This window comes from Hemitrygon akajei, unplaced genomic scaffold (assembly GCF_048418815.1).
Source record: "Hemitrygon akajei unplaced genomic scaffold, sHemAka1.3 Scf000035, whole genome shotgun sequence".
Lineage (NCBI taxonomy): Eukaryota > Metazoa > Chordata > Chondrichthyes > Myliobatiformes > Dasyatidae > Hemitrygon > Hemitrygon akajei.
In genome coordinates, this window is record NW_027331921.1 from 6,622 (window position 1) to 31,581 (window position 24,960).

Consider the following 24,960-nt stretch of genomic DNA (forward strand, 5'->3'; position numbering starts at 1 on the left):
CCACTTTGAGCACAATCTTTCTAAGATAAGAGGCCCAGAACTGTTCACAATACTCCACGTGAGGTCTCACCAGTGCTTTATAAAGTCTCAGCATCACACCTTTCCTTTTATATTCGAGTCGAAATGCTGACATGCATTTTCCCTCCTCATCACAGAATCAACCTGAGAAGGTTACAACATCGGCACAACATTTTCGGCTGAGGGGCAGGGAATATGCTGTAGATTTCTATGTTCAACCACCAAATCAACCATTAGGGAATCCCTCACAAGGACTTTAAAGTCTCCTTGAATCTCTTTTTTTTCTGATTTCTCTCCATTTAGAAAATAGTCAACCATTTTACTTTCTCCCAAAGTGCATGACCATGCATCTTTCAACACAGCAGTACATCTGCCATTACTTTGTTTTCTGTAAGTCTAAGTTTTTCTGTAGCCTCTCTACTTCCTCAAAACTACCTGCCCCTCCAGTTATCCTCATATTGTCTGCAAACTGTGGAGCCACGTTCATGGAGCTACGAACACGGACCGCAAGATCCCTCTACTCATCGAAAAACAGTTTTGTCTTTAGTAGTGTGCTAAATCTTTCTATTTGTCCGAGTAGAAATCCACTGTTCTTTCTCCAACCACATCTGCAAGGGATTTCAGCAGAGCTGCAATGGCTTTCGTTTCTGGGAAAAAATGAGGAAGGTGCAGGACACGTGTATTCCAAAAATAAAGTTCTCAGTTCTCAAGAAATATTCAAATCTGGCCGAAAAGGGAACTCAAAGCTCTTGTAAAATCTAAAGAAAGGGTTTACAAGAAAATAACAATTTGTGGGAATGTAATCATCGGTTCGGCTCCCGGCTTCATCCGGGTGATGGTAGCCCCCGGGGCGAGAAACTTACGATACCTCGTTTGGGTGGATGCTGTACGATGTTTACAAACAGTACAGAATATGAGAGTAAACGATTCAGCTTTATAATTTGTCCATATGGTTTGCAAAGCAACATAAAAAAGGGGCACATTCTCATGAAACAGTCTAATGTGCAAACGTTGGAGCTCACAGTGTCGATCATTTGTTTCCGTCGACCTCTCCCGAGCGTAGTCGACCCTCGGGCCCACGCACCTCAGACCACTCCGTCCAGCAGTCATAGAAACATAGAAAGACTACAGCACAATACAGGCGCTTCGGCCCACAATCTGTCCTTACCATCGGAATTACCTTGGGTTACCCATAGCCCTCTATTTTTCTGAGTTCCATGACCTGTCCAGGAGACTGTTAAAAGAGTCTATCGTATCAGCCTCCACCACCGACGCCGGCAGCCCATTCCGCGCACACACCACACTCACCAACCAAAAAAAAGCCTGACATCCCCTCTGTACATACTACCTTAAAACTGTGCCCTCTCGTATTACCCATTTCAGCCCTGGTGAAACCCTCTGACTATACACACGATAGAAGCCTCTCATCATCTTTTACACCTTATCAGGTATTCTGTCATTCTCCGTCGCTCCAAGGAAAAATGACCGAGTTCATTCAACCTCATTCTCATAAGGCAAGCTCCCCAATCCAGGCAACATCCTTATAAATCTCCTCTGCGCCATTTCTATCATTTGCACATCGTTCCTGTAGTGAGGCAACCAGAACTGAGCATAGTACTCAAGGTGGGGTCTGACCCGGGTCTTATATAGCTGCAACATTTCCTCTCGGCTCTTCAACCCAATCTTAAGGTTGATGAAGTCCAATGCACCGTATGCTTTCGTATCCATAGAGGCAACCAGCGCCGCAGCGTTGAGTGTCCTATGCTCTCGAACGCAAGACCTCTCTGATCGACCACACTGCCAAGTGTCTTACCATTAATACTATATTCTGCCATCATATTTGACCTACCGAAATGAACCACTTCACACTTATCTGGTTTGAACTGCATCTTTCATTTCTCAACCCAGTTTTGCATCCTATGAATGTTCCGCTGCCAGCTGTGACAGACCTCATACACCCCAACCTTTGTATCATCCTCAAATTTACGAACCCCCATCTCAACAACCTCATCCAGGTCATTTCGAAGAGTAGGGGTCCCAGAATAGATCCCTGAGAATCGCCATTGCTCCCTGGCCTCTATTTAGAATATGACCCGTCTACAACCACTCTTTCCCTTATGTAGGCAAGGTAGTTCTGGATACACAATTCAATGTCCCCTTGGGTCCATGTCTCCTTACATGGGATACAGTATCAAATGTTCGGTGAAATCGATATACACGACATCTTTTTCGTTACCTTCATCAATTTGTTCAGTCACATCCTCAAAAAAAAAATCCATCATTCTCATTAGACCTGCCTTTGACAAATCCATGCTGACTGTTACTAATTATATTCTGCTTCTCCAAATGTTCATATATCCTCTCTTTCGGGATCTTCTCCATCAACTCACCAACCACTGAAGAAAGACTCATTTGTCTATAATTTCCTGGGCGATCTCGACTGCCTTTCTTGAATAAAGGAACAACATCCGCAACCCTCCAGTCTTCCAGAACGTCTCCTGTCCCCATTGCTGATACGAACATCATCGGCAGATGCTCAGCGATCTCCTCCCTCGGATCGCACAGTAGCCTGGTCGTCCTTTCGCGATGCAACTTGATGCTCCAGCAGTCGTCTTTATTAAACTGTCCATGCTCAAGGTTTTCACTGCGTCCTACGTCACCAGAATCCTTTTCTCTAGTGAATTCTGAAGCAAAGTATTCATTATGTACCTCTGCTGTCTCCTCCTGACCCATGCACACTTTTCCACTGTCACATTATATTCGTCATAATTCCTCACGTCTTATACACTTGTTCTTCACTTACTTATAGAATGTTCTGCGGTTTACCTTAACCCCGTCCTGCAAGGCATTCTAATGTCCAATTCTGGCTCTCCTAATTTCTTTCTTAAGATCCCGCCTGCTAGTTTTATAATCTTCTAGATCTCTGTCATCAACTAGTCTTTTAAGCATTTCGTAAGGCCTTCTTTTACTTGATAAGATTTAAAACAGCCTTTGTACGCCACTGTTGCTGTACCCTACCATCCATTCCCTTTCTCATTGGAACGTTAGAACTGCAAGCAAATATCCCCTGAACATTCGCCATTTTTCTTTCGTGCATTTCTGAGAACAATTAATCAATAATTTCTCCATGCACACTGTGAATGGAGGTGCTAGCTGGAAAGGCCGAATTTAGCCTTCCAACATCCTGCCTGACAGCTTCATATTTTCCCTTACTGTAATTAAACGCTTTGTTATATTATCTGTTCCTATCTGTTCCTATCCTTCCCCAATGCAGGAGATGGAATTGTGATCACTATCTCGTTTGAAGATATGATGTTGTGGTCATTACCGAGACTTGGATGGCTCAGGGACAGGAATGGTTATTTCAAGTGCCGGGTTTTATGTATGTCAGAAAGGACAGGGAGGGAGGCAAAGGAGGCGGGGGCATGGCACTGTTGATCAGAGATAGTGTCAGGGCTGAGAAAAGGTTGACGCCATTGAGGATCTTTCTACGGCGTCTCTGTGGGTGTAGATTAGGAACAGGACGGGGTCACTAACTCAACTGAGTGAGGCCGTCCAGTACTAATAGGGATATGGAGGAGCAGATAGGGAAACAGATCATGGAAATGCGTAATAATAACAATTATGTCGTGATGGGAGATTAAATTTCCCAAATATCGATTCGCATCTCCCCAGAGTAAGCGGTTTAGATGTGACGGAGTTTGTCAGTTGTGTTCCGGAAGGTTTCCTGACATAATATGCAGATAAGCCTGCAGGAGGAGAGGCTGCACTTAATTTGGCATTTTGAAATGAACCTAGTCGGGTGTCGGATCGCTCAGTGGGAGAGCATTTTCGAGATAGTGAACGTAATTCTATATGCTTACCAATACCATTGGAGAGAGATAGGAACAGACAAGTTAGAAAAACGTTTAATTGGGTTAAGGGGAATTATGAAACTGCCAGGCAGCAGACAGAAATCTTAAATTGGAAACATGTTCTCAGGGAAAAGTACCGTGGAAATGTGGCAAATATTCAGGGGATATTTGTGTGGAGCTCTGCATAGGTACGTTCCAATGAGGCAGGGAATTTATAGTAGGGTACGGGAACCGTGGTGTACAAAGACTGCATTAAATTTAATCAAGAAGAAAAGAAAAGCTAACAAAATGCTGAGAGAGATAGGTAATGTTAGTAGCCTGTAAGATTATAAGGCTAACAGGAAAGAGCTTAATAAAGAAATTATGAGAGCCAGAAAGGGCCATGAAAAATTCTTGGCGGGCAGGATTAAAGAAAACCCCATGGCCTTCTGCAAGTACGTGAAGAATAGGTGGATAACCCGTGAAAGGATAGGACCTATCAAGTGTGACAGTGGGAATGTATAAAGGAAGCGGATGAAATAGCAGGGGTACTTAATGAATACTTTGCTTCAGTATTCACTATGGAAAAGGATCTTAGTAATAGTAGCGATCACTTGCAGCAGACTGAAAAACCTGAGCATGTAGATATTAAGAAAGATGATGAGCTGCAGCTTTTGGTAAGCATCAAGTCGGATAAATCACCGGTACCGGATGAGATGTAACCTAGACTACTGTGGGAGGCGAGGGAGGAAATTACAGAGCCTCTGGCGATGATGTTTGCATCTGTAAAGGAGACGGGAAAGGTTCCAGAGGATTGGAGGGTTGCGGATGTTGCTCCTTTATTCCAGATACTGTTAGAGATAGCTAAGGGAATTATAGACCAGTGAGTTTTAGCTCAGTGGTTAGTAAGTGGATGGAGAAAATCCCGAGAGGCAGGGTTGATGAACAATTGGAGAGATTTAACATGATCGGGAATAGTCTGCATGGTTTTGTCAAGGGAAGGCCGTGCCTTACGAAACTGATTCAGTTCTCTGAGGTTGTGACTAAACACATTGATGAATGAAGAGCAGTAGGCGTAGTCTATATGAATTTCAGCAAGGCATTTGATAACATAATCCCTGGAAGGATTATTGAGAAAGTAAGGAGGCATCGAATCCAAGGAGGAAAAGTGATGGAATAACTGAAGTCGATGAGGAAATATGTGGGAAGGAGAGGAAATAAAGCGGTTCAGGTCAGAAAATGAATGAAGGTGTAGAGGAGAGAGGAAGTGGAGAGAGGTAGGGAAGTTGTTGAGGTGGGCGAGGTGATTTGGACAGTGCCAGGCGAGGGTGGGAGAAGGAAGAGAGGGACTGAGAGAAACGAAAGGAAGAGGAAATGTGGGACATGGAAGGAGGAAGGTGTGGTGGGAGAGAGCGGGAAGCTTAGTGGCAGGATGGGAGGAGGGCTGGAGACGGGATGGGAGAGATGGGCCGAAGGAGATTAAGGTGGACAGTCGGAAGGGACGGTGGAATACAGAAAGCTTCTGTGAGTGTGTAAGCACATCTGCGTATCAGAGAGACAGGAGTGTTGGTCGTGGAGAGAAGAAACAGAGAGAGGCGGATGGGGGACAGAGTGGAGTAAGTCAATGGGGAAGAGATGACAGTGGGGCAAAGGTGGGCGACAGGAGGTAGAGAAAAGAGCAAGGGTTGAGGAGGGGAAGAATATATGATAGAAAGAGAGACAGCACAGTGGGAGGGAAAGGGGAGAATTAAAAGGGGAGACTGGGGGAGCCTTTCAAATGAGAACGAGAGGAACAGACAGAGATTGCCACGGAATAAGGAGGGAGAAAGAGGGAGTGCGCCACTGGATGAGGAAAGCGAGGAAAGCCTGTGGAGGGAAGGAGATTCGAGGTGAATCGTTCACCTCATTCGGAGGAAGGTTGTTTAATCATAGTCATGAGCAGGGGCAGTGGGAACGTTCAATGCTCAAAACAGGAACAAGCTGGGGGTGCATCTGTCCCGGATAATTGAGGCTCTGTATGAGTGACAAAATCCCTCCAAGTTCCCTTCTCATTTCTGCACTCCGTCTCAACTCACCTCCTCCAAATCCTTTCCTTTCTCTGTCCCGCCTTCGATTCCACATTCCCTCAGTCCTTCCAGAATTCCTCCTGCATCTCCACCGCGCTCTCCATCCTTCCTCTCCTCCTCTCCGCTGTCTTGTTCCATCCTGATCTCAATCGCTTACCTCCGTTCACCGATCCTCTCTCTCCAATCACTCCAACTCTCCGGCCTTCATTTCTCCAAGTCTCGCCCTCTCCGCTCATTTTCCCCATCTCCATCACTCCTTCCTCCCTCTTCTCTCCACACACCCCTTCTCTGCCGACCTTCTCCCCAGTCTGTCCATTGTCACCCACTTCTCTATCTCTACCCGACACTGAATCATCCTCTCTTTCTCCCCACTCTCATTACTCTTCCCTCACCCACTCTTAGTCCTCTGCGACACCCCCAATCTCTCTGCTCCCGGCACTTCCTCCCCCTGTTCGCGGTTCCTCTATTCATCAGCTCTTCATCCGGCGTTGGTTGGTACCGGTCTAACCCACTTGTTAACACAGGCTTCCTCTGACAACGGTTGCTTCCCCTATCTGAGCTCAGAGACACAGAGAACCCTCGGCAGGATGGACCGGAGCGAGAGCTACATGACTGTGAATATGGGAAAAAAGAACTCACGGTCTCCTTCCCGATGTGAGTGCAGCAGAGACAGGCGACAGATCTGTTCTGCTGCTTATCCTGGTGTGTGTGATTGGACGGGTGGAGGGAGTTTCACATTATGTCTGCCCGGGAGTGTGTGATGAGTGAGTGTGGAGGGAGTTTCACTCTGTGTCTGATCTGGCAGTGTGTGACGTGACAGTGTGGAGGAAGATTCACTCTGTGTCTGACCCCGGGAGTGTGTGATGCAACGGTGCGGAGGGAGATTCACTCTGTGTCTGACTCCGGGAGTGTGTGATGGGACGGTGTGGAGGGAGATTCACTCAGTGTCTGACTCCGGGAGTGTGTGATGGGACATTGGGCGCAAGCTTCACTCTGAGCCTGACTCTGGGAATGTGTGAAGGAACAGTGTGGAGGGATTCTCAGTCTGTCTCTGACCCTCGCTGTTTTGTCCCCAGCTGAACCTGATGTATCGTACGCGGAAGTTAATTTCAACACCCCCTCGGCGCCCCGGGTCCGGGCAGATCGAGGTCAGTTTCATTTTTGTTGATTTTACCCTGTTTAGCTGATGCGTCCAATCCTGTCGAGAGATCTCAGGGAAAACGTACCTAATGATTGCCTGTTTGAGCATAAGACGGAGAGAACGCGTGGGAGAGATGATGGTGCATTTGTTGGAGGGACGGTGGTGAGGCTGCTGTGAGGAGTGAGCGCCCTTGGAGGGGCGGTGAAGAAGGAGCGCCTTGGGATGGTTTGTGGAGAGTGGGCTGTGAGAAGGGTCGTTGAGGAGAGGTATCATGGATGTGCCGTGTGGAGGAAGGGACGATGAAGAACGAGCGCTGTGGGATGGGGTTGCGGAGATGAGTGAGCGCCGTGTTGGTGTGGTGAGGAGGGAACGCGTTATAAATCCATAACCGCTCTTTCACTTTTCTCAACCCCTGTCATTTTTCCTTCTTTTCACTTCTCTCCCTTTCCTCACATCCTCACACCCTCTTCTCTCTCCTTCCTTTCTTCCGCCTCCCCGTTTTTCCCCACTTTCTCCCACTGTCCCATTCTCTTCGCCCTCTCTCATTGCCCTATCTCCCTCCCGTCTCTCCTCTATCACAGTCACAGTCGCTACCACTCTCGGTCTCCCCATGGCGCTCTATCCCTCTCTCTCCGCTCCGTCTCATCTTTCCCAGTCCGCTCCTTCCGGTCTTCCAACCTCGCTCTGACCCTAAACTTGCCCCTCAACGCCCTTCAGCCCTCTCCTCCTCTCTATCCACGACTATCTTCCTTTCCCCGACGCGCACTCCCCTCTCTCTACTCTATCTCTCTCTCTCGCTCTCTCTCTCAAATTCTCTTCTTATCTCTTCCCCATCCCTCTCCCACTTTTCTACTCCCCTCATTCTCCCTTTTCAATCCCCCTCTCTTTCGTCCTCACTCACACCTTTCCCTGCCCTGTCACTGCTCCCTATTTTCTCCCCTGCCCCTTTCCAGCTCTTAGCTTTATCCCACCCCTCCGGTCTTCGCCTATCATTTCGCATTTCCCCCTCCCCCCCCCTTACTTTCAAATCTCTTCCTATCTTTCCTTTCGGTAAGTCCTGAAGAAGGGTCTCGGCCGTCAACGTCGACAGCGCTTCTCCCTATAGATCCTGTTGTGTTCCACCAGCATTTTGTGTGTGTTGTTGTTTGAAATTCCAGCATCTGCAGATTTCCTCGTGTTCACGCTCTTTCTCACCTGCTCTCCCTCTCCCAGACGGTCTGAACTCCACCTACTCAGATGTGAACTTTCGGAAAGAGGAACCCCGCATCGATGGGAGCGAAGATCCTTCCATTGCCTCGGGACCCGGCGGGTTGTCAACCACTGCACAAACAGGTCAGAGTTCACAGCGCTGACGTCAATCTGGATGGGTCACGTGTCATACTCCCAAGTGTCCGAGTTTATAATGCATCTGCTTCGAACTCTTCCTCCGTCAACTCGTTCCATAGACTGACCACAATCTGGGTAAAGCAAGCTTGTCACTCGGCTCCCCAATTAAATCCCTTTCCCCTCTCATCTTAGACTTGTGCGCTCTGGTCCTCGATTCTCCAGGTCTACGGAAAGTAACTGTATGCACTCTCCGCTCTTGGTTTTATACGTCTCTCTAAGGCCATGTTGACGCTCCAAGGACTAAAGTCCCAACTCGTCCGACATCAATGCATAAATTAATCCCTCGAGTCCGGCAACATCGTCGTTCTTCTCCTTCTCTATGCTCGATTCTCAGTCCCCAATCGTTCCGCACTACCCACCTCAATCTGTCTGTCCCTCTCCTCCTCTACTCGGTTCCCGATTCTCCCCAACCACTCTCCTACAAGCCTTTCGCCATCTAGCCCTTCTTTCTCCCCATCTCCCCACTCTTCCCCCTCCGCCCCACTCTGTCCCTCCTTCCTCACTTATTCCCTCCCCCTCACTTTCTCGTTCCCCCTCTGTCGCCCCTGTCTATCACTTCTGTCTAACAGCCGCTTCCGCCCTCATCTCTCTCATTCCACACCATCCAATCTCACCCCAATCCTGTTCCGTATGTGTCCCGATACCCCGGACCTGAGGAACGTCTGTGTTCATTTACCCTGCCTGCGCCCCTTGTGGTTTTATACAACTCTGTAAGGTCACCAAGGAATAAAGTCACGACCTGCCCGACCTCTCTCCATGCCTCACTCCCCCGAGTCCAACATCCTCGTAAACCTTCCAGCACAGTGACCTTTCCTACATCAGGGCGACCAACACTGAACAAGACCGGCGTCACTGTACGTCTGCAACGTGACCTCCCGACTCCTGTACCATCATCTTCAAGAACAGTGTACCATCTGAGACCTTGTTAATGACTAGGCAGATTACATCTCCTCCCCGTGCCTGATCTGTCCTTCCCGATCAAATTACCCCGACAACAGTCTCTGCGTCTCAGAACATCCAGTATTTCTCTCCCTCCTCCATTTTCCACCTTCCGAATCTCCCCCTCCCTCACTCTCTCACCGCTCCTTTCTTTCTCCGTCTCTCCCTCCCTTCCTCTCTACCATCTGCAAGAGAGATCTACCATCTGGGATATTGTGACAGTATTTGTTAAAGTCAGTGTAAATTTAAGAATCAATCAGGATAAACAGGTCGTCCGCAATCAAATCGGTCAGTCTAATCTCCCCTGGCCCCACCGCTTATACAGAGCAGCCCAACAATAGCTCATTGAAGTCCCTATCCATCGCTGCCCTAATCAGCCGTCCTGCTGTCTTACACCAAAGATGGAAATCTGAAATGTTCTCTCCGTGGACACTGTCTACATTTCCCGCTGCCTCCGTGAAGCAGCCAGCATAACCACAGACCCCGACACAACCCAGCCCCACTCACTCTGTCTCATCGGGGAGAAAGGTACGAAAACACGTCACAACAGTCTCAAGCATGGCTTCTGTGCCGTTTTTATCGGATTAGCGAATGGCCCACTAGGACGATCAGATGGACTCCTGACCTCACGATCTAGCTCGTCGTGGCCCCTTGCACCTTACCGTCTGCCTGAACTGCCCTCTCTCAGAAACTGTGACACTTTATTCTGCAGGACCTCTCCTGTTTGTGATGTATATAGAAACACTGAAACATAGAAAACATACAGCACAATGCAGGCACTTCGGCCCACAAAGTTGTGACGAACATGTCCCTACCTTAGAACTACCTAGGATTTACTCATAGCCCTCTATTTCTCAAAGCTCCATGTAACCATCCAGGAGTCCCATGAAAGACCCTATCAGTTCCGCCTCCACCACCGTCGCCTGCAACCTATTCCATGCAGTCACCACTCTCTGGGTAAAAAAAAAAACAATGCCCCTGATATCTCCTCTGTACCTACCTCCAAGCACCATAAAACGAAGTCCTCTCGTGTGAGTCATTTCAGTCCTGGGAAAAAGCCTCTGACTCTCCAAACGATCAATGACTCTTATCATCTTGTGCACATCTATCAGGTCACCTCTCATCCTCCGTCGATCCAAGGAGAAAAGGCCGAGTTCAGTCAATTCTCATAAGGCATGCTCCCCAATCCAGGCAACATCCTTGTAAATCTCCTCTGCACCCTTTCTATGGATTCCACGTTTTTCCTACAGTGAGGCGACCAGATCTGAGCACAGTACTCCAAGTAGGCGCTGACCAGGGTCCTATATAGCTGCAACGTTACCTCTCGGATCCTAAATTCAATTCCACGAGTGATGAAGGCCAATACACCATACGCCTTCTTAAACATAGAGTCAACCTGCGCAGCTGCTTTGAGCTCGGACCCCAAGATCCCTCTGATTCTCCACACTGCCAAGAGTCTTACCAATAATACTCTATTCTGCCATCGTAGTTGACCTATCAAAATGAATCACTTCACTCTTAACTGTGTTTAACTCCATTTGCAACTTCTCAGCCCGGTTGTGCATCCTATCAATGTCCCGTTGTAACCTCTGACAGCCCTCCAACTATCCACAGCATCCCTAAACATTGTGTCATCACCGGTGACCGACGTCCATGCAGAATATGACCCGTCTACAACCACTTTTTGCCTTCTGTGGGCAAGCCAGTTGTGGATCCACAAAACAGTATCCCCTTGGATCTCATTACTCCTTACTTTCTCAGTAAGCCTTGCATGGGGTACCTTATAAAATGCTTTGCTGAAATTCATATACACTACATCAACTGCTCTTCCTTTATCAGTGTGTTTCGTCAAATCCCCACAAAAATTCAATCAGTCTCGTAAGGCACGATCTGCCCTTTACAAAGCCATGCTGACAATTCCTAAACATGTTATAACTCTCCAAATGTTCTTAAATCCTGCCTCTCAGAATCTTCTCCATTAACTTACCAACTGCTGAGGTAAGACTCACTGGTCTATAATTTCCTGGGCAATCACTTCTCCCTTTCTTGGATAAAGGAATAACATACACAGCCCTCCAATCCTCCGGAACAGCCCACGTCTCCATTGATGATGCAAAGATCATCGCCAGAGCCTCAGCAATCAGGCAATAAATTGTCTTATTAAACATTTATTGTGATCTTATGGTCTTATGGTATTTCCACAGCTGCGCAAGAACGGGAGTCGACAGTGAAGATCGGAAATAGACCGTACCGTCTTATCTGCATAATCTGCCTAGTTACGTCCGCCGTCATCCTGACAGTGGCCGGCGTCTTGATCCATGGTGAGCGGAACGGTCTCCGGACGGAGTCAGATGGTAAATAAAGAGTAAAAAACATAACAGTGAAACCAATACCCCCTTACCGTAACACCGATGGAAGAAGGCAGCATACATGAAGTTTAGGAAACAATGATCAGATGGGTCTATTGAGAAATATAGGGCAGAAAGAAAAGCGTTGAAGAAGGGGCTGTGGACAGAAAGAAGGGAGCAAGAGAATGCCTTGGCGAGTTGGGTAAAGGAAAACCCCAAGGCATTCTTCAATTATGTGAAGAACAAAAGGATGACTGGAGTGAAGGTTGGACCGATTAGATATGAAGGTGGGAGGATGTGCCTGGAGACTGTGGAAGTTAGCGAGGTACTCAATGAATACTTCTCTTCGGCATTCACCAATGAGAGGGAACTTGATGACGGTGAGGACAATATGAGTGAGGTTGAAGTTCTGGAGCATGTTGATATTAAGGGAGATGAGGTTTTTGTAGTTGTTAAAATACTTTAGGACGGATAAGTCCCCGGGGCCTGACTGAATATTCCCCAGGCTGCTTCACAAGGAGAGAGAAGAGTTTGCTGAGCCTCTGGCTAGGATCTTTATGTCCTCGTTGTCCACGGGAATGGTACGGGAGGGTTGGATGGAGGTGAATATTGTCCTCTTGTTCAAATAAGATAGTAGGGATAGACCGGGTAATTATAGAACAGTGAGCCTTACGTCTGTGGTGGGAAAGCTGATGGAAAAAGATTCTTAGAAATAGAATCTCTGGGCATTTAGAGAATCATGGTCTGAACAGGGACAGTCAGCATGTCTTTGTGAAGGGCCGTTGTCGTGGTGGAGGGAGTACATTCTGATTGGAAGGCCGTGACGAGTGGTGTTCCACAAGGATCGGTTCTAGTACCTCTGCATTTCGTGATTTTATTAACGACATGGATGTGGAGGTGGCAAGCTTGCAGGCGGCACAAAGGTTGGTGGTGTTCTGGATAGTGTAGCGCAGGGGTGTCAAACTCATTTTAGGTCAAAATGCAGCTTCATGCGGGCCGGATCAGTCGGACGCGTGCGAACGCAGCTTTCGTTGCCTCCGTTTTTTCAGCCTGCTCTCATGTGTCTCAGTCTCTGCTATAACTACAAAGTGTTTCACTTTACAAATTCCGTTTCTTATGAAGAAGACTGCCGAGCAAGACGGCCGAATAAACACTAAAAACCCTGAAAACCTGGTACCTGAATAAACTCAGCATTAGCCATATCATACGCCATAGGCGCTTCGATTACTGGGGCCAGCTGTAATAGTAATTATATATTATCTCGCGGGCCAAAGATAATTCCACCGCGGGCCGGATTTGGCCCGCGGGCCTTGAGTTTGACATATATGGTGTAGCGGATTGTCGAAGATTGCAGAGAGACTTTGATAGGATGCAGAAGTGGGATGAGAAGTGGCAGATGGAGTTCAACCCGGAGAAGTGTGAGGTGGTACACTTTGGAAGGACAAACTCCAAGGCAGAGTACAAAGTAAATGGCAGGATACTTGGTAGTGTGGAGGAGCAAATGGATCTGGTGGTACATGTCCAAAGATCCCTGAAAGTTGCCTCACAGTTAGATAGGGTAGTTAAGAACGCTTATTGTTGTTAGCTTTCATAAGTCGAGGTAGAGAGTTTAAGAGACGCGATGTAATGATGCAGCTCCATAAAACTCTGGTTAGGCCACACTTGGAGTACTGTGTCCAGTTCTGGTCCCCTCAATTTGTCGGAAGGTTGTGGAAGCGTTAGAAAGGGAACAGAAGAGATTTATCAGGATACTCTCTGGTTTAGAGACTATGGATTATGATCAGAGATTAAGGGAGCTAGGGCTTTACTCTTTGGAGAGCAGAAGGATGAGAGGAGATATGATGGAGGTATACAAGATATTAAGAGGAATAGATACGATAAACAGCCAGCGCGTCTTCCCCAGGGCGCCACTGCTCAATACAAGAAGACATGGCTTTAAGGTAAGGGGAGGGAAGTTCAAGGGGGATATTAGAGGAAGGTTTTTTACTCAGAGAGTGGTTGGTGCGTGGAATGCACTGCCTGAGTCAGTGGTGGAGGCAGATACACTAGTGATATTTAACAGGTATATTGAGGAGTTTAAGGTTGTGGGTTGTACGGGAGGCAGCGTTTTAGGGGTCTGCACAACATTGCGGGCCGAAGGGCCTGAACTGTGCTGTACTGTTCTATGTTCCATAAGACGGAGACACCCCAAACCGTGATAAAACACGGCCTTTACCGTAACACAGTCAAGACTCATGCTGACACCGACACGCCATTCACCATAACATTAACCATGCTGTTACCGTAGCACGGTCACGACCTTCAACGAGACTCAGATACACTCCTAACCGCGACACTGACACGATAATTGCCGTGACCCACATGTGTCTGTTACACTGACCGCAACGTACCGCTCACTGTAACATCGACATGCCCTGACCGTGTCACTGATAAACTCCTCAATCGACACCGACACACAGCTCACAATGACACTGACACGCTCTTCACCGTGACACGGAGGTACCGTACACCGTGATACCTTCACGCTCCTCAGCGTGAGCCGCTCCGCACCGCATCGTGACAAAGACCCACACGTCACTGTTACACCAATTACCGAGACAGTATCACCGCTCAACGTAACACTGATGCACCGCTCACTGAGGTAATTACCCTCACCTCACCCTGACACAGGCAAACCCCTTAACAGATACCGACAGCTGAATTCACAATGATACAATGACATCGACATAGAACTCGCCGTTGCACCGACACACACCTCAGCGTGTGACTCTCACACACACCGAGGCCATGACATGTCTCTCACCGTGGCACTGACATACCCTTCTGACAGCAGGAGAGCGTGATTGGACGGTGTGAACGAGCTTCAGTTTGATTCTGATGACGGGAATGTGTGATAGAAGGGTTAGAGGGTAGTTTCTGTTTAAACCCGGGAACGTATAATGGGGCAGTTTCGACTGAGTCTCTCTCTGTGTCTGATCCCGGGTGTGTGTGATGGGACAGTGTGGAGGGAGCGCCACCTAGTGTCTTACCCGGGAGTGTGTGATAGAACGGTGTGGAGGGAGATTCACTTGGTGTCTCACCCCGGGAGTGTGTGATGAGACAGTGTGGAGTGAGATTCACTCTGTGTCTGACCCCGGGAGAGAGTGATGGGACGGTGTGGAGGGGGATTAACTCGGTGTCTGTCCCCGGGAGTGTGTGACGGGTGAGTGTGGAGGGAGATTTACTCTGTGTGTGACCCCGGGAGTGTGTGATGGGACGGTGTGGAGGGAGATTCACTCTGTGTGTGACCCCGGGAGTGTGTGATGGGACGGTGCGAAGGGAGATTCACTCTGTGTCTGCGCATAGGAATATATGATGGTACAGTGTGGAGGAAGCTTCATTCTGTTTCTGACAACAGGAGTGTGTGCTGGGACGGTCTTGTGGGAGCATCACTGGGTCCAACCCAAGGATTGTTTGATGGGACATTGTGGAGGGAGATGCACACCGAGAACGATATCCTGGAGTATGCGGGGATGTGACGGGGTAGAGGGAGTTTCACTCAGTGTCTGACCCCGGGAGTTTGTAATGGAACGGTGTGGAGGGATTTTCACTCTCTGTGTCTGACACCGGGACTGTGAGATGGAATGAGGCGGAGGTTGTTTCTCTCTGTGTGTGACCTCGGGAGTGAGTGATGGGACGGTGAGGAGGGTGCTTCACTCTGTGTCTGACCGCGGAAGTCTGCGATGGGACGGTGTGGAGTGAGCTTCACTCTGTGTCTGACCCCGGGAGTGTGTGATGGGACGGTGGGGAGGGTGCTTCACTCTGTATCTGTCATCAGTGGTGTATGATACGACGGTGTGTAGGGATCCCTATTCTTTGTCTGTCTTCTGACCGATTCACTGTTACTTGTTCGGAATTTCCAGAGTAAATTCGTCAAGGGACCGTTGAGTAGGGTGTTTGACTCTGTGTTTGACCACTTGTGTGAGGGGACCGTGAGGAGAGATCCTCTTTCTGTGTCTGACTCACAGCGGATTCACTGTTCCTTGTTCCTAATTTCCAGAGCAAGCGTTTTCCCAGGACTGGATCAGAAATAAAGACGGGTGCTATTTTATATCCACATGTAACCTTTCCTACGTTGAGGCGAAACAGAATTGTTCGAACTCTGATTCAAAGCTTCTTGAAATAAATTCAGCAGAAGAAGAGGTAGGTGTCCAATCGACGGAGGATATATCCACACCAGAGTTAACTTCCCTCCACACCGTCCCATCACACACTCCCGTGGTCGGTCACAGAGAGCTCCCTCCATACGGTCTCATCACACAATCCCTGGGTCAGACAAAGTATAAGGCTCTCTCCATACCGTGCCATCACATTCTCCTGTGGTGAGACACAGAATTAAGCTCCTTCAACAACATCCCTTCACACTCTCCTTGGGTCAGACATAAAGGGACGCTCCTTTAATTTTGCTCGAATTCAATCATTAATCATAGCAATTTAATTTCACAGAATTTTGTTGGCAAAGCTGTCCTCGACCAAAACAGTTCATACTGGATTGGAAAATGCAAAGACGGGTGAGATTTGGGATCTTGCAAGTTTCTGAGAAGAAAGTGGGTCGTCGGATTGATACAGGCTGCGAGAAGCGAGTGGGCAGTGGATTTATTTTGGGGACTGGCACAGGCTGCGGGAAGGCTGTGTGCAGTGGGATTAGTTTGTGCTCAGACACGGGTTGCGAAAGGGAGTGGGTATTGGTATGAGTTTGCGGACTGAGAAGGGCTGTAGAGAGAGTGTGGGAGATCGGGTCATTTTGAAGCAAAGTTCTGCCGTGAGAGAATGGGCAATTGGATTTGTTTGGGAATAGACACGGCCTGTAGTTAGAGAGTGTGCAGTAAAATTAATATAACCATATAACTGCAAAACAATTACAGCAAGGGCAAAGGCCATCTCAGCCCTTCCAATCCGTGCCGAGCGATTACTCCCATGTCGTTCCACCTACCTGCACTCAACCCATAACACTCCATTCAATTCATGTCCATATACCTATCCTGTGCAAAGATCTATCTATTTTTAAAGACAAAATCAAACCTACCTCTGCCGCTTCTACTGGAAGCTCGTTCCACACAGCGACCACTCACTGTGTAAAGAAGTTCCACCTCGTATTGTTCCTAAACTTTTGCCCCCTATCTCTCAACTCATGTCCCATTGTTTGCATCTACCCTACTCTCAATGGAAAAAAGCTTATCCACGTCAACTCTATCTATACTCCTCATAATTTTAAATACCTCTTGCAAGTCCCGCTCAACCTTCTACGCTCCAAAGACTAAAGTCCTAACTTGTTCAACCTTTCACTGTAACTTATGTGCTGAAACGCAGATAACATTCTACTAAAGCTCTTCTGCAGATTCGCAGCACACACAAAATGCTGGTGGAACACAGCGGACCAGACAGCATCTATAAGGAGAAGAACTGTCGACGTTTCGGGCCGAGACCCTTCGTCAGGAGTAACTGTTGGTCCTGACGAAAGGTCTCGGCCTGAAAAGTCGACAGTACTTCTCCATATAGATGCTGCCTGGCCTGCTGTGTTCCACCAGCATTTTGTGTGTTCCTTCAATTTCCAGCATCTGCAGATTTCCTCGTGTTGTCTTCTGTAGTTCATCTATTTTGCAGACATCTTTCCTATAATTCGGTGACCAGAACTGCACACAAAACTCAGTGGTGGGCTCGTCACCCAGGCGAGGGTGGTCACGCACACAAGCCCCCACCGGCCAGCCTTCACACACTGTGAGCCTCTGATCGATCCTCCAAGCACCCACCTTCACGTGGGTGCATAACACTCTTTCAGTGTCCCGTGGTGTGTCTCAGCAGACTTGCCTTTATCTCCCCTGCCGGTACCAGCCATCCATCAACTCCATGTCCATCACCTGGTACCGCCTTGCTGTCTCAGCAGGAATTCACACAAGAAGGCAAAGTGTTCTTGGAGCAAAAGTAAATAATCAGGCATGGAGCCATAACTTTAAATCTTTGTCTGTCGCATCTGCGCTGGGTGCCCCCCCCCCACTTCTTCTTCTTCTCTCTCATTAGCAGCACAGTGTCTAAAAATCAGGCTCATTCTCCAGATATTTTATGAACTCTAGGAGTACCTAACACTACAATCTGAAAAACCGTTATCCACCACTACTCTCTGGCATCTCCCATCCGGCCACAGTTAAACCTATTTTACGACTTCAATATTAATACTTAACGATTGAACCTTCCTAACTAACCTTCCGTGGGGAACATTGTCAAAGGCCTTACTGAAATCCATATAGACAATATCCACTGCTTTACCGTCGTCAACTTTCCAAGTAACCTCTAAAATACTCAAGCTTTGTCAGACATGACCTTCCACGCACATATCCACGTTGACTGCTCGTAATCAGACCCTGTCTATCCAGATAATAATATATACCATCTCGAAGAATATTTTCTATTAATTTACCCACCACTGACGTCAAACTTGCCGGCCGATAATTGCCAGGTTTAATCCAAGGTTCATTTTTAAATAATGGAACCGCATGAGCACCAGTCGTCCGGCACCATCCCCGTTTCCAATGACATTTGAAATATTTCTGTCAGAGCCCCTGCTATTACTACAATAACTTCCCTCAAGGTCCTAGGGAGTATCTTTTCAGGACCCGGAGACTTATCCACTGTTATATTATTTAAAAGCTCCAGCACTTCATCTTCTTTAGTCAACATAGTTTCCACAACTACCCTACGTGTTTGCCTACCATGCACAATTCAATATCCTTCACATTAGTGAATAGCGATGAAAAGAAATTGTTCAAAACCTCCCACATTTCTTTTGGCTCCACACATGGCTGTCCATTCTGATTCTCTAACGGAACAATTTTATCCTTCACTATCCTTTCTTTTTTAATATAACTGTAGAAACCCTTTGTATTTATTTTCAAGTTACTTGCCAAAGCAACCTCACATCTTCCTTTAGCTTTTCTAATTTCTTTCTTAAGCTGTTTACATTCTTTATATTCCTCGAGCACCTCATTTACTCCATGCTGCCTATATTTATTGTAGATCTCTCTCTTTTTCCGAACCAAGTTTCCAATGTCCCTTGACAAACATAGCTCTCTCAAAATTTTAACCTTTCCTTTTAACCTAACGGGAAGATAAAGATTCTGTACCCTCAAAATTTCAACTTTAAATGACCTCCATTTCTGTATTACATCCTTCCCATAAAACAAATTGTTCCAATGTACTCCGTCTAAATCCATTCGCATCTCCTCAAAGTTAGGCTTTCTCCAATCAATAATCTGAACCCTCGGTCCAGTCCTATCCTTCTCCATAATTATATTGAAATTAATGGTATTGTGATCACTGAACACGAAGTGCTCCCCAGCACATACATCCGTCACCGGACCTATCTCATTCCCTAACGGGAGATCCAACACTGTCCCTTCTCTAGTTGGTACCTCTATGTTTTGCTGCAAAAAAAAAAATAACAATAAACTGCATACATTCTATAAAATCCAAACCATTCAGCCCTTTTACAGTATGAGCTTCACAGTCTATGTGTGGAAAATTAAAATCTCCCACAATCACAACCTTGTGCTTACTACAAATATATTTTATGTCCTTACAAATTTGCTCCTCCAATTCTCGTTCCACATTAGGTGGTGTATAATTGTTTCTACACCTTTCCCATTCCTCATATCCACCCAAGTAGTCTCCCCAGACGAGCCCTCTAATCTATCCTGCGTAGCTACCGCAGTAACATCCCAGACCCTGGCATCAGGGAGGCAAACTGCCATCCTGGTCTCCTGACTGCGTCCACAGAATCGCCTATCTGATCCCCTAACTATCGAGTCCCCTATTACTACTGCCTTCCTCTTCCTTTCCCTACCCTTCAGAGCTACAGAGCCGGACTCAGTGCCGGGTGCACGGGCTCTGTCTTTTCCCCCAGGTTGGTTGTCCACTCCCCCCCTACAGTTCTGTGATTACGTACCGTCAAGGGGTACAGCCACTGGTGCACTCTCTATTACCTGACTCTTTCCATTCCCTCTCCGAACCGTGACCCATCTGTCTGCCTCCAGTGGCCCTGGTGTGACCACCTGCCTGTAACTCCTCTCTATCATCTCCTCATTCTCCCTGACCAGACGAAGGTCATCGAACTACAGCTCCAGTTCCCGAACACGTTCCTTAGGAACTGCAGCTCGGCGCACCTGGCGCAGATGTACACGTCCGGGAGACTAGGAGGCTCTAGGACCTCCCACATCTGACACTGAGAACAATAAGCAGCCCTCACACTCATAATTTCTCCTTTTTTCAAATAACAGGAAAAATTAAAAACAGAACCCACCTTGCCTCGCCCGTTTCCGCCTAAGCCCGTTGAGACAAAGCCCTGAAGCCTTCACTCTGCTCCCGGCTCACACCGCTGCCCTCAAAACGACGCTGCCCGCTGTATAAAGCTGTGTTCCTTTCAAATCATCCCGGCCTCACAGCCCAACGTCACACGCCTGCGCAGTCCCGCCTCTCTTAACTCTGATGAGAAGAAGTGAGTAAGATTACAATAGAAGGAAAGAGGAGAGTAGGGTAAGGGTGAGGGGCAACGGCGCGGCAAGTGTAGTGTGAGTGGTTAAGAGAAATGGGGGAGAAACACGCCGCACTCTCGATCTGATACTCACATTTCCTTCTCCAAATGTAGGAACTGACATGGGCTGTGGGAAGAGAGTGCGCAGTGGGAGACTTTTGGTGGTTGACACAGACCTTTAGGGAGAAGGCAAGGCATTGGGATTATTTTGCGGAAGCACGCGGGGCCTTGGGGTGAGAGTGGAGCAATGGAGCTCGTTTGGGAACTGACCCATGTTGTGGGAGAGAGCGAGGCAGTGGGAGCACTTTGGGGCCTGGCACATGTCTGTGGGGAGAGAATGAGGGAGGGGTGAGGTTTGGGGACAGACACAGATCTGTGGGGAGAGAATGATTCAGTGGGAGTACTCTGGGGACTGATACACGTCCCTGGGGAGAGCATGGGAAGATGGAGACGTTTTGGTGAATGACACATGTCACTACAAAGAGGGTTGAGAAGTGAGATTATTTCGAGGACCGGCACGGGGCTGTGGGGAGAGAGTAAGGCAGTGAGTATAGCTTGACTGACATTGATCTGTGGGGTGGGAGTGGTAAGTTTGAGTACTTAGGCAGAAAACACAGGCCTGTGGGGAGACTGTAAAGGTGGGAGCATTTTGAGGACTGACATGGGGCCTTCGAAGACACTAGTGCTGTGGGAATATTTTGGGGACTGACACGGGCCTGTGAGGCGAAGGTTGGGTACTGTTATTATTCTGATCTCTGACACCGATCTGTGGGTAGAGAGTGGGGCAAGGGATTACTTTGGTGACTGACACAGGGTTGCAGGGAGAGAGTGGGTCAGTGGGAGTATTCTGGAGACCGACACAGGGCTGTGCTGGGAAAGTGGGGTTGTGGGACATGTTGGGGTGCCAAGGGTCTATGGCGAGGTACAGTAACAGTGTTTTTGGGGACTGACTGCAGGAGGTGCGTTGAAATTGTTTACCCCTCTTTGACAGGAAAGTGGCATCGAATGTCCTGTACCGGATGAACGGTGGAGACCCCGAATGCGCTGTATGTACATATTACACTGAGCTTAAACCTTGCGATCAAGTTCGTACGCGGTTCATCTGTGAGAAGTCTGCACATTTGTGTCCAGTTATTTCTCAAAAGATCCAGGATCTCCGTCAACAACCAGTGGAGCCGACTTGAATACAATGATAAAACCCTCTTTCTCCTCCATTTCTCTTAACCACTCACACTAACACTTCCGCACCGCTGCCCCTCACCCTTACCCTATTCTCCTCTTTCCGTCTTCGGCAATCTTGCTCACCATCTTGCCCTCTGTTTGCCCTCGTCCGTATAAAGTCTGTCTCATCCCTCTCCACTCCCGCCTCCTCTGTTTCATCCCCATTTTCCTCACCCTGCTTTCTTGCCTCCCTCTGCCCCGATTCCCTCTTGTGTTCCCAGTCTCTCCCTCTCGATTCTCTACTCTGTCTCTACCCACTCTCCCCATCCCACTGGTTGCTCTTATCTTACACAACTCGTTCCCCGCTTCTGTCTGTAGCTACTCTCACCTCAATCATGTGCGTTAATGTTCTCGATACCCCAGTCCTGGGGAAATAGAGTGCACGCATTCGCCTGATCTGTGTCTCTCGTGGTTTTGTACACCTCTGTAAGGTCACCGAAATATGTCTCAGAATTCCCAACCTCGCTCCATAACTCAGTCCCTCCTGTCCCGGCAGCATCCTCGGAAATCTCCCTCTGCAATCTTTCCAGTTCGTTGAGATTTTTCTCAGAGCAAGGCAAGCAGAACTGAACTCCATACTCCAAGTGCGGCCTGACCGACGTCATCTGCAACTGCAACGTGACCTCCGACCCCCGTACTCAGTGTCCTGACTGATGAAGGCCAGCGTGTCAAATGTCCTGTCCACCTGTATCGCATCTTTTCTACCGGATTCACGGTCTGTGTTATTATCTGTGACGTGAACAGCCTAAGATTTGTTCTTTTGAAGAATCAGTACGGTGCAAATAAGTAAAATTACTGTTAAATGCAAAAAGCTAATAAATGCCGCAAAAATGTGGAGGTGGTGCTGGTGCGTTCAAGAAAATGCTGGCGGAGGGGAAGAAAGTGTTCCTGGTTCATTGAGTTTTCAGTCTCCTGTTCGTCGTCAACCCCCCTTCCCAGCTGACCATCCTCGTAACCGTCAGCCACGACTTCCCCTACAGCCCTTCCCGTTTCCGCCACCGATATCTTCTTCTACAAACCCTGTCTCCATCACCCCTCCGTCCCCTACACTCCGTACCGTCTCCGTTATCTCCTCATTCCCCAACTCCTCTCCCCGTTACCCTGACCCGCTTCATTCCCTGCAGGTCCTCCACGGTTCCATTAACCCTCTCCCTCCTCTACACGACTCCCGCTCTCTCTGTTTATATGGAATTATGAGGAGAAATTGGGAGAGGTGACGTCTGTTGTTAAACCACCCAGGCCCCCTTCCACCGGATATTGATCTCTCGGTTCTGAGCGTCTGCACTGTTCTGTGTGAACAGGCTGATCGTTTGGTTCAATAACGCATCAACCCAGTCACTGCTATCTCACCACCATGTCCGTGCTCCCACCAATACCTCTTCCAATTCTCTCCTGTTCCCTGCACACCCTCTGAACACAAACACACGCACATTCTCCGAGCCGGCACACAATTCAAGACTACTGGAATGGCGGAGTTTTGTGGATTGGAGAGAGGGAAGGAGCTTCGGAACATGAGAGTTGCTAAAAGGAACTAGGGGGAGTAAGCTTCAGTTTGTGTCTGAACCCGGGTGTGTGCGATAGGACGGTCCGGTGAAAGCGTCACCCAGTGTCTGACGTCAGGTGTGTGTGACGGGACGGTGTGGACGGAGCTTCAGTCTCTGTCTGAACACAGGTGTGTTGGATGCGACTGTATGGAGAGATTTTCGCTCGGTGTTTGAACCGGTGTGTGTGTGTGAGTGCGTGTGTGTGTGTGTGTGCGTGCGTGCGTGCGTGCGTGTAGAGAGAGAGAATGAGTGGCGGTTAATTGGATTTGAGTGGAAGTTAGAGGGTAGCAGAAATACACAGGATATCAGTAAAAGCATGTACACGCGCACTCACACACGCACACACATACACATAAACACACACACGGGCGCGCACGCATATATATAAGCAGCTTGACGTCCTTGGCACTTTAAAAGCTACCGAAATCTACAAACTACTACAAATGAACTTGTCTTCTGCTGAGCGAACACTGGGGGGCAGCACAGACCCTCGCCTGGAGGCCGCACCACACCGGCCCTCTTTGTGCAGCTCCTTCATTTTCCCCGCCATCGAGCAACTCTCTCAGTTTACACCTGAACCGGAGCGGAACTAATACCCCGACGGGAAGGTTTGCCATTATAAAAGGGGTCGTTGTGGTGTTTAAGCAAGAGTTGCAGGAGGATGATAACAAGAATGTTTCAACAAATAGTTGAGTCATTGATGGGACAGAATTTGTCATCACTTCAGACAAAGTCAGGAAGCAAAAGTTAGAGCCCGCTGGGACTCATGCTCCGAGGTGCGTACGTTTCAATGCAGGAAGTATTGAACGAAAGGCAGATGAGCTCAGGGTAGGGGCCAACGACTGTAAAGATGATAGTTTAGCCATTAGTAAGTCTTGGTTGCAGGAGAGGAGATCTGTCAGCTCAGCCTTCCTGTTTACCGTTGTTTTAGACGTGCTACTGCATATATAATTTAGGCTGAGGCGAGGCTTTAAAGGGCGGAAGTGAGGAATAAGAAAGGTATGAACTCGTTCATGGGGCTACATTATCGACCACCGAACAGTCTGGGGATTTTGAGGAACAAACCTGTGGAGAGTTCGGAGTCTTTTGTAAGAGACATCAGGTTGTGACATCGGGTGAGTTTAACATTCCTGGTATTGACTGTGAGCCTCACACTGTGAAAAGACCACTGGGATAGTGTTCTTATTCAGTTAAGCAATCAGCAGATCAATGTCCCAATGAGCGAGTGCAATACCTGATCTCATCCTATCGAATAGGACACGCCAGGGGACAGAATGTTGTGTCGGGGATCACTTTGCATCTAGTGATGGTAACGCCATTAGATACAGGGTAATTATGGAAAAGGATTGGTGTAACCACGAGTTAAGTTTCTCTTTGAGGTGTATAACAATGCGAGACGCAAATAGAATAGATAGCTTGTATCTTTTACCTCTAGGATGGAAATGTCTAATATCAGAAGACCTGCATTAAGGTGACAGGGGGGACGTTCAAAGGAGATGAGTTTGGCAACTTTTTGTTGTCACAGAGAGGGAAGGTGTGGAGGGAGCTTCACTTTGTGTCTGACCTTGGTAATGTGTTATGGGACAGTATGGAGGGATCTTCAGTCCTTGTCTGACAACGGAAGTGCGTAATGGGATTGTGTGGAGGGAGCATCAGGAAGTGTCGTACCCAGTGAATATGTGATCGGACTGTGTGGAGAGATATTCACGCAGTGTTTGTATGTGTGTGTGTGTGTGTGTGTGTGTGTGAGAGAGAGAGAGAGAGAGAGAGAGAGAGAGAGAGAGAGAGAGGAGAGAGAGAGAGAGAGAGAGAGAGAGAGAGAGAGAGAGAGAGAGAGAGAGAGAGAGAGAGAGAGAGAGAGAGAGAGAGAGAGAGAGAGATGAGCCGGACTAGAGGGAAAG

The 24,960-nt window shown here is 48.0% G+C and overlaps 1 protein-coding gene across 1 annotated transcript; it reads left to right on the top strand.

Annotated features, from left to right (window-relative positions):
• The first annotated feature begins 6,504 nt into the window (after positions 1 to 6,504).
• LOC140720039 (uncharacterized) lies at positions 6,505 to 22,269 on the top strand. Its single transcript, XM_073034939.1, has 7 exons — positions 6,505 to 6,531; positions 6,939 to 7,065; positions 8,271 to 8,390; positions 11,588 to 11,737; positions 15,771 to 15,913; positions 16,217 to 16,281; positions 21,286 to 22,269. The coding sequence occupies exons 1-7, from the start codon at positions 6,505 to 6,507 to the stop codon at positions 21,476 to 21,478; spliced, it is 825 nt and encodes a 274-aa protein (XP_072891040.1). The 3' UTR covers positions 21,479 to 22,269.
• The last annotated feature ends 2,691 nt before the right edge of the window (positions 22,270 to 24,960 follow it).